The sequence below is a fragment of the Octopus bimaculoides genome, chromosome 5 (genome assembly GCF_001194135.2).
Source record: "Octopus bimaculoides isolate UCB-OBI-ISO-001 chromosome 5, ASM119413v2, whole genome shotgun sequence".
NCBI lineage: Eukaryota > Metazoa > Mollusca > Cephalopoda > Octopoda > Octopodidae > Octopus > Octopus bimaculoides.
This window is the reverse complement of record NC_068985.1, coordinates 81,165,420-81,175,878: the sequence shown is the minus strand read 5'-3', so window position 1 is coordinate 81,175,878 and position 10,459 is coordinate 81,165,420. Positions and strand designations below refer to the sequence as shown.

The 10,459-nt window shown below is 32.7% G+C and overlaps 1 protein-coding gene across 1 annotated transcript in view; it reads right to left on the bottom strand.

Annotated features, from left to right (window-relative positions):
* LOC106870492 (kinesin-like protein KIF17) overlaps positions 1 to 10,459 on the bottom strand; it is an 805,609-nt gene that overhangs the window by 261,489 nt on the left and 533,661 nt on the right. The window contains exon 8 of the mRNA XM_052967819.1: positions 8,031 to 8,170. Within this exon, the coding sequence (XP_052823779.1) occupies positions 8,031 to 8,170 (140 nt within the window). The remainder of the gene's footprint in view (positions 1 to 8,030; positions 8,171 to 10,459) is intronic.

The window sequence follows — 10,459 nt, the reverse complement described above, 5'->3', positions numbered from 1 at the left end:
ATAATGATATATATCTTTCAGTTTCTTATTTTTTTACTGCCCACAAGGGGCTACACATGGAGGAGACAAACAAGGACAGACAAACGGATCAAGTCGATCATATCGAACCCAGTGCGTAACTGGTACTTATTTAATTGACCCCGAAAGGATGAAAGGCAAAGCCGACCTCGGCGGAATTTGAACACAGAACGTAGCGGCAGACGAAATACCGCTAAGCATTTCGCCCGCGGTGCTAACGTTTCTGCCAGCTCGCTGCCTTTCAGTATATCTTTCAGTTTCTGTCTACAAAATCCACTCGCAAGTTTCTGATTGGCCCAGGGCTATAGTCAATGACACTTGCCCAAGTTACCACACAGTGGAACTGAACCCAGAACTATGTGGTGGGGAACCAGCTTCTTACCACACAGCCATGCCTGCACCTATAAGTAAGAGACATTCAAATAATTTTATCAGAGGTATTTCATTCAGGACAAATGTTATGGGAGTAACAGATGACACAATAGCATTTACTTCTTGTGTTATAAAACAGAATTATGTACCACTTCTCTGAACAAAGTAGAGATTCCATATACAAGGAAATTCAGGAATCACCACTCCTTAGTTTGCAGGAGGTTCCTTCATTTTATATAGTTACAAATAATATAATCTTTCATCTTTTACTTGTTTCAGTCATTAGACTGCAGCCATGCTAGGACACCACCTTGAAGAATTTTTTAACAACCATAAATGATTCCATTTGGCCCTCTACAGGTGTTGAACATATTTCTAAAAGAGTGCACATTTATTATATTTGCTACTCCAACTTTATGAGGGGAAAAAAATGACCAAAGAAATTAATATACTTTTAGCCGTTGCCAATGATGACAATAATAATGAGAAGTGAAACTGCCAGACTCACATAGAAAGTGGATCGATGATTGTAAAGTAGCATTATATTCTCAGTCACATAGTTCAATCAACAAAACCTCATCATGATAACAGTCTTCAGATAAAAATAAATAAATCAACTATTCTCCTCCCCACCTCTGGACATATACAATCCTCTGTAAAACTTTGATGAAATACATATCCTTTGTAATATAAATAACCTTTAATCATCTCTGCATGGCATTATCACTGGCTTAGGGACTGGCTGTTGATAGTCTTGTCGTATTAATAAGGAGGCAATTTGTTGTCTTGACTGCAGATACAAAAACTAAACTAAAACAAATCAGTGAAAACAAAAGAAACATAAATCTTATAGTGTCTTTTCATTAGAAAAAGTAATAGTATTCTCACATTGTAACATTAAACATTTTCACTCAACAACATTATCCCTCACATATCTATCATTTCTCTGACTGTTACTGTTTGATTTGATTTTTTTTCTTTATAATCATAATTTCGTTAAAGAAACTATAATCTATTTCTAGTAAATTAATCCAGCATCACAGGAATTATGAATTTGATTGCAGGTTGAATTTTGTTTTGCATAATTAATATTTCAGAAAGGAAGGAGGGGTAAGAGGAAAGGAGGGAAATGGAAACAATGGCAAGGTGAGTGGAAAAACGCAGCCCAAGTTGTAATTTCTTTCAATTTAAAAATTCGAAATGTCATTAGCAGCATGCGAAATAAATATCAATGTCAAAAAATTTGTTCATGCTCTCTATAACAAATAGTCTTAGCAAGCTATTTATAACCGGATTAAGGTTTCTGGAAGACTTTGTGTACAGGAAAGCAAACAAGTAATTAGTCATTGTCCTCTTTAGATAAAACTTATTAACATTCACTGAATTAAGAATACTGTTAAGTTGTTTGGCAAAATTTTCATTCATCAACAATAGCAGCAATCTTATGACTTAAGGTGATAAATCTTACATTCGTTATGATAAGCTACACACACCAAAATAAAAATAATAAAAATTCACTCTTGGTTCATTAGTTGAACATTCAAATACTCAACAGTTACGAAGTTAGAGTTGCTAGCACACAAACACAGCATCAAGCCTGGGTGTTGATATTTGATTTCTAAAAACAAAATTGTCAAGTTACACCCATTTACACAGGAAATTTTTGATCTACAGGAGTATTTTGGTAATTTAATACTTCATTTCTTTTCTCATTTCATATTCACTCCACTATACATATGATGATTTATTTAGTGAAGCAATTGTTTTATAGCCAGATGTCCTTTCTATTGCTAACCACTAACCAAATAGATTTTTGATCAGGTTAACAAATAGCAGCAGATAGCACAACACAGCAACATTATAAATACATAATATTTATTGATTCCCATCATATTCAGATAAATGTATTTTGCTCAGTAAACCTAAGAGTAGAAAATGGATAATGCCAACACAAAATCATAATTATAAAGTAAAACTAAAATTGATTGCATCAACTTTGGTATACTACCAGTACTTATTTCATCAAGTAATAAACTTGATAAAAGAGGAAATTGATTTCAATAAAATTTGATCTAACAGTAAAGGGCATGGAGTAAAACGAAATGCTATTTAGTCTGATGCTCTGCCATCTCTACAATCTCACCACAGTTAGAATGGAAGCAACACTTCTTTTACATTCCACTAATTACTTATTTCAGATGTCTGTGCTGATTTAAAAGCTCTCTCTCTCTCTCTCTCTCTATATATATATATATATATATATATATATATATATATACATACACACACACATACATACATACATACATACATATATATATATATATACGTACATATATAGCTTCACCATTCCAGATCTCTGTGAATACAAAGTCTCTGTGTAGAAATATCTAGAATCGTCGTCGTCGTTTAACGTCCGCTTTCCATGCTAGCATGGGTTGGACGATTTGACTGAGGACTGGTGAAACCAGATGGCTACACCAGACTCCAATCTGATTTGGCAGAGTTTCTACAGCTGGATGCCCTTCCTAACGCCAACCACTCAGAGAGTGTAGTGGGTGCTTTTACGTGTCACCCGCACGAAGGCCCAAATATATATTTTTATTCACAAACAGTTCTACATATTTCCTTTCAGCTTTTTTTTTATCAACCAAGGTATATGCAATCTCAAAATTAGTATAAACATTAGAAGAAGTTTTAAAAGGAAAGTAGAACTTCAATAATCCTAAAATCAAACCAGAAACTTAACCCCAATTCTGTAGAATCTCAATTGTCAACTTTAATCTGAGTTGCTTAAGAAATGAGGCTACAAGTAACAATTTGTAGAGATTCTATACTTATGAAAATAAATACTGTAACTACTCTGTTGAATTCACTGGATTACGTTTTTTTTTTTGTTTTTTGTTTTTTTTTTTTGAAGATAACATGAATTATCAGTTCCGTAAATATAGAGCTTAAAGGTATTTTGTATATCAAAAGCAATTAGAGAGTGGGAAAATACTATATAATGCCAGAATTCATTGCTCATCTCAGCACACAAGTTTCTTTTACTTAACAATATTTATCTCCTCAGTTTATCTAAATATCTAAATGCTAGTTTCTATTTTTACATGGCAACTAAACAAAGGAACCCTAAAAAAAGATTGACGTACTTAAACTACAAAATGTTGCAATTAATTTAACCCTTGTTTTCTTTGGAAACAGATGTAAAATAATCAAAACAGAATATATAATAAACATGTTTTATTATACTTAGATGTAAAAATCCTGGTATTTTGAATCATTTCAAACTTTGGGAAAAAATATTAAGAACTATGGATCTCTCTGTCAATGTAAAACAATCAAGGTTGACAACTTGAAACAGTAGATTTCTCAAAAATAGCTTAATGGCTTTGGTGTGATGCCAGACCCTTATACTAGCCTTGTACAATAAAATGTCATTTCTAAAGATTCTATTATTTCCCCCAAAATATTTTCTTTAAATTTAAATGTGCCTTAAACTAAAAGAAAAGCCAAAACAATGTAAACAGTCAGTTTCATACCCATTTTCCCTTCTATAAATCATGTATACAGTCCAATAAACTTCAATTAAATATATATGCTATAAAATAGAATTATAATATATAATGCATGAGACACAATGGGTGTGAGATTACAATGCTGAATTACTACTGAGTCAATGGTCAAAATTTCAAATTTTCCAACAATCCTGCTCCTGAGAGAGATACAAAACTCTGCTTGCTCACTAGGTTGCTTGCCTGACAAAAACAGGTTCCATCTTAATTTATGGTTGAAAAATTACTAGTAGGAAAAAACATCCTGCTGGTAAAACAATTGCTTTTAGAAGGAGGAGGAATCACACCCAAGGAAGCATGTAAAAATCTATATAAAGCCCCATATCATGTCTCACTACTCTTCCCTCCATATACTACATCATCTACTATTCCTAATCCATCTAAATAACATAGGTCAGTGCCAGAATCATTTTTGAACCTGAAATGCTGAAATTTATACATTTTTAATAATCTTATTACAGGATTACAGATTTTAGTTTTAGGTATGTGCTTATAAACAAGCAACCTATTATTCTAATATATTCACAAAGCTAGGAGTTTATAACTTAAAATTCATAAATATATATATATGCAATATATATAAGCACAGGCATGGCTGTGTGGTAAGAAAGTTGCTTTGCATCCACATGGTTCAGGGTTGTGAGTGGATTTGGTAGATAGAAATTGAAATTGAAAGAAGCCCATCATATATATATATATGTAAAAATATGTGACACTTATTCGGTAGCCATAATAAAACTCCGAGTTTCAGATGCCGGGGCGGAAACCCACACCGCCATCTCTTCAGTTATCTGGGCATTGAAAATTCCTATGAAAATGACCGTTAAACAAAGGGGAATTACTGTGTGGTTGACCGTTATTAAGACAAAAGAGCTACAGACCACTAAGTAAGGGGAGGGAGTAAAGGTAAGGGAGTAAACAAGTCCATAGTATTCACGTAAGCGCACTAATCCGTACATGTGCCTATGTGTATATACTCAACTACCCTCACTTGAAACACACACATGCTCACCCATACATTCGCCAAAATATATATATACCCACATACGCGGGTATACCCACATACGCGGGTATACCCACACACACCCACACACACACGCATGCAACACCCTCGCACCCATACACGCACACAAAAAAGGTCCATACACACGTCAATATACGCACATGCTTAAGAAGAAGAAAAAAAAAACAGGGCTAAAAGCAAAATAGAGAAAAAAGTGTGAAAAAGCTATAAGGGCAAAATGCGTCTATATGCACATATTCTCGCATACACGCACTTACATCTATATACGCACGTACCCGTATATACTCCCCAAACTCTTGATCAAAATAAGCATCAGATTAATAGATTCCCCAAATTCTTTCAACTTAGTGTTAAGTTCATCCAAATACAATGAAAAATTAGTGAAAAGCCAAACAAAATATTTTAGCTGTGGAAAACTTTGCACTGTGCCTCCCACATCTAAAAATTCTGACTTCACTTAAGTATTCCATATACTGTTCAAGTTCTTGGCAATGACTCAACCAGTGTATATTAGTAAACAATAATAAACTGATTTACTTTCATTTGGAAACACATTATCAATTATGCAATCTGTCAAATTCATTACCTGTGTCACAGCTCTCATCATACCATTGATATTTTTAAGGTATATTTTGCACATAGTACTTTCTAATGTATAATACAAGATGACCAGCAGCTTCTGTAAATTGCTTTACTAAATCAACATTTTGATATAACATTATGGGCAGCATCATTCATTCTTGAAACTATTTTTGATGAATTTATTTGTCTTTTCCAAAACACTTCAACAAAACAGTCACTTTTATCTTTTTCTGACATATTTTGAGGCAAATTCTCTCACTTAATCAATTCCCCATGAAGAGAAACTCAGTGAAAATGTTGTGTGATAATAGCTAATTGGGCTGTTGAGGTTATATCAGTGAACTCAGCAAGACATACAGACAAAAACTAACAAGTATTTAAATGTTCGAAAATTTGATTTACTATTTCAGCATTCATTTTCATAACTATCTCCTAAGTAGTATTTCTGTATTGCTAACTTATTCATCCACTCACTTTATAATAGTGTCATTATTATGGAAGTCATCAAATATAAATGGTGCACATTTAACATAAGCTTCTTTAATGAACTCTCTATCACTTAATGATTTCCTGTGATCAACAATACTAAAACTTGCAGCTGCTAAATGGGAAAATTCTGTCAAGAATTTAAATAAGTTCTCCAACTGACAGCATTTATGCTTTAGCAGTTGGGGTATATATTGTTTGTGGTCTGCCACAGGTTTGGAAGAATAACTAGTGTTTAGTGTCAGAATACCTATTCCAAGTTCTACCTGCAACTAATTCCTTAAACAATACACAAAGACATTTATCACCATTATCAATACTGATATATTATTCAGTCCATCAATCTTGACAGTTTTATTCACTTTCTTTCATGATAATTTACTTTCTTTCTTTTTGTTATTAGTATTTGATACCATTATGACTAGGGGTGGAAACCAAGAAAATATATTTTTTTTAATTTAAAAATATGCACTTGTCATATCATGTGGAAATTAATAATTCATTAATTTGTAAGCAACTTTTAATTCATAGGTTGTAATATAAAGTGCTGTATGGTTAGATATCACCAAAAATACAAAGTTTTGAGACTGTGTTAAACATCTAAAATTCTTTATGAAATTTAGTGAGTTTTTATTACAAGATATTGTAGGGAGAGCATTTTTTTTTTTCCGAAATCTAATGCATATCCCCTAAAAGTCCACATATATCATAGTTTCCCGTCACTGTCCTAGGATGTACCACTTTCCCATCTTTTTTCCATAAGCCATGATATGAGAGGGTACTCAAATGTTCCTGGCTTTAAGGGTATCACAAAAGGCTTGGCTGGAGGCCCAACATTACCAATTCTTTTACAGGGCTTAGAAAGCGTGAAGGACCACTACAATACGTATGTGAATCTTGGAGGAGAATATGTAGATTAAAATCATAATTAACAGATCATCCTGTATTTTCTTTTACCCAAAGCCAGGAACTTTTCAGTACCTCTTCATATGTCTTGAAATTGATATTACACTCCCATTCTTCTCACTTTAGTATCAAGATTGAAGAAAAGTTGTTACTCAGCCAAAAAGTTTCATTTGCCAGTTCCTCCCAACTAATGTACCTTTGAAGTGATTAAGTGATTCCTCCATACCAGGAAACTGTCAGCAATTGTTTGACAATCTTCCCTTCTGTATTGGAGAATCACAACTGGCTTAGGTAAAAACTATAAGAACAGTGTTTCATAACCTGTTAACTGTACTGCATCAGTGGCATGGCAAAGAAATACGTTTACCAGACAACAGCCTGGTACACTTTGATGCAAGTAGGAACACTTTGGTACATTTTATCACTCTAATGAGAGACAGCATTGTAAATCTAGAACAATTTAGAATACATTACTTATAAATAGGTACATTTTACAGAGTTGGACACTTATAGCTCAGCATTAGGATTTAAATGAATCACATGAAAACAAAATACAGACAATCCAAAAATGTAGCACATGGCCAAATAAAGGTGGGTAGCAATGACTACTTAAGTATGACTACTTCGGGTACAAAGTGAATATGTGCCAAAATATGGTTAGATATGTTACATTTCTTTTTTTTTTTTGCTTATTAATATGACAAGTGCATATTGTGCTGACTAATATTGCCGATATAGCTGATTATTATAACAGATTACAGCATTCTGAACAGAACTGAAATTATATAAAAGATTACAAGAAGACAAAATAGAAAAAAAAATGAGAAATATTGAGTTTTTTTCTTTGGAGTATACTTTGCTCCAACAGACTAATTCTTTTTATTACTCTCCAACAAGCATTACAGTAATTTGGAATTTGATGTTGTAATAATAATATTCTAAATAAGTTCATATTTACAAACTCATCTCAATGTATGGTACTTCAAAGAATCTCAGTTGAAGAGGTAAGTGAAAAGTTGACTAATATAGTCAAAAGAAAGATGAAAAAATACAAACATCGGAATTACCTTTTCATGGCTTCCTGCTGAACATTGGAGTTATCCACAGTAACCAAATTATTCTTGTCTGTTTCTTGCTCTTCTGCTACATTTTCTATGTTATCTAGGTCTGAGCTTACAACTTCTTCTTCAGTTAAACTCGTTACATTCTGCAAAGATAATACCCTTAATTATAAACCTAATTTTGGAGAAATTTGCATCTTTTTCTCTGATGTGATTCGTATTGCAAAAGCTCAAGATCCTTAACCATCAAAGTAATTGGTTATATTTAGGGAATGACCTGGCATAACACCTGCATAGTTTGTAATTAATTTCAACTTCAATTCAAATTTTCAAATAAGTTATTGATTTAGTAATTCCAAAAGAAACATTACAGTTATTTATGTACATTTATAAATGTTACATATATGCAAATTTAAAAGAACTCTTTGGATTACTGTGTTTTATATGTAAGTCTTTTTAAAAATAAAAATAAAGGCTACATAGTAGTGTTTTTACTTTTACCATTTTTTTATAAAACAAAGCCACCAGAAATTATCATTAAAAAGTTACCTTCATAATAAAGAATTACTTTATATCTAAAGGTCGATAACATGAGGCTGACACAAGAAATCATCATGCCAACTTTAATAAACAATTCATGAAATGTTTATCTCATACATCAAACAATTAACAACGCACTAATAAATATTTGATAAATTCAAACAGATTGCACTTTAATAAATGGTGAGGCAGTTTCTTGCTCAAAGTAGGATTTTCTTTTGGATGTTCAGTACATGGGACAGAAAAAATACTAATTCAAAAATTTCAAGGAAAAAAGAGATAAAATAAATTCTAACAAGTTACAAAGAAAATTTTGGCCCAACATAATATCCATTTACTTCCTAAAATAGAATTCAGTAATGAAATAATTCTTACCAGTATTTCTATTCTAGCACTGTTATAGAGGTCTGTCTCGCTGTTCCCATCACTGTTCATTATCCTTATCCTTATTATTATTATTATTACTATTATTAAGGTGGCAAGCTGGCACAATCGCTAGCATGCCAGGTAAAATGCTTAGCAGTATTTCACCCCTCAATATGTTCTGAGTTCTGAGGTCAATTTTGCCTTTCATCCTTTCCTTTCAGGGTCAATAAATTAAGTACCAGTGAAACACTGGGTCGATGTAATCAACTAGTCCCTCCCGACAAATCTGAGACTTTGTGCCTCCAATAGAAAAGATTATTGTTATTATTATTATTATTATTATTATTATTATTATTATTATTATTGTTGTTGTTGTTGTTGTTGTTGTTGTTGTTAAGGTAGTGAGATGGCAGAATCATTAGCACACTGGACAAAATGTTTATTGACATTTCATGAGTTCAAGCTTTGCCGAGGTCAACTTTACCATTCATTCTTTCAGAATTGATAAGATAAGTATCAGTTGATCACTGGAGTTGATGTAACTGACTAGCAACTTCCCCCAAAATGTCAGGCCTTGTGTCTCTTGTACAAAGATGAGCAGTTAAATTATGAAAGAAGTGGGTAGAACAAGTTTCTTGCTTTAGAGGAGCTTCATGGCTACTCATATTCTGACAAGACGGTGAAAACAGTTGGGTGAGGCTGGAGAAAGATAAAATAGTGGTGAAGATAGACAGACAGACAGATAGATAGCTATTTTGCTTAGGCATTACGAAACTAATATATTGATGTAGAATTCAATATACACATGCTTCAAAATGAAACATTAGCTGACTATACTGTGATAATAAGAAAATGAGATAAGGAATGAACAAATGATCATCTGATTCTTTTGTCATCTCATTTTCACACACACACACATGTAATCTGGCAAGCGGTTTGATCTGAGACCAGGTGTTGAAACTAAAGCAATTATTGTGTGGAAGACATACACTGACCATTCCAAAATCCAATAACACTGTAAACTTCAGACAATTCTTTATTATCTGGTGTCAGTGAGACTGCATGAGTGACCAAGTTGTAGTTAGGGCATCAAAAACTTTTTACTAAATAAGTAAGTGTTGAAGTTAACAGCTTTTGTGTGACTTTGAATGGCTAATTTGTGTTTTCCATGGTGTAATTTACATATATACATATGGACATGTATACACGCATGCATGTATATATGTATGTACGTATGTATGTATGTATGTATTATGTATGTATGTATGTATGTATGTATGTATGTATGTATGTGTGTGTGTATGTACTTATGTATGTAAAGTTATAATTGAATGCGAACTGAAATACACAGCTATATATGCTTATGCACAAAAATTATTGGAAAATAGATATCACACATTAATACAGAGGCTTTATTAACTGATGATTAACCCCTTGCGGGTGGATTTAGTACTGAAAGTCTATGCTGTGTACCAGTATTAGGCCATTCAGTAACTACATAATTTTTCATACAAGGAATTTTACAGTGT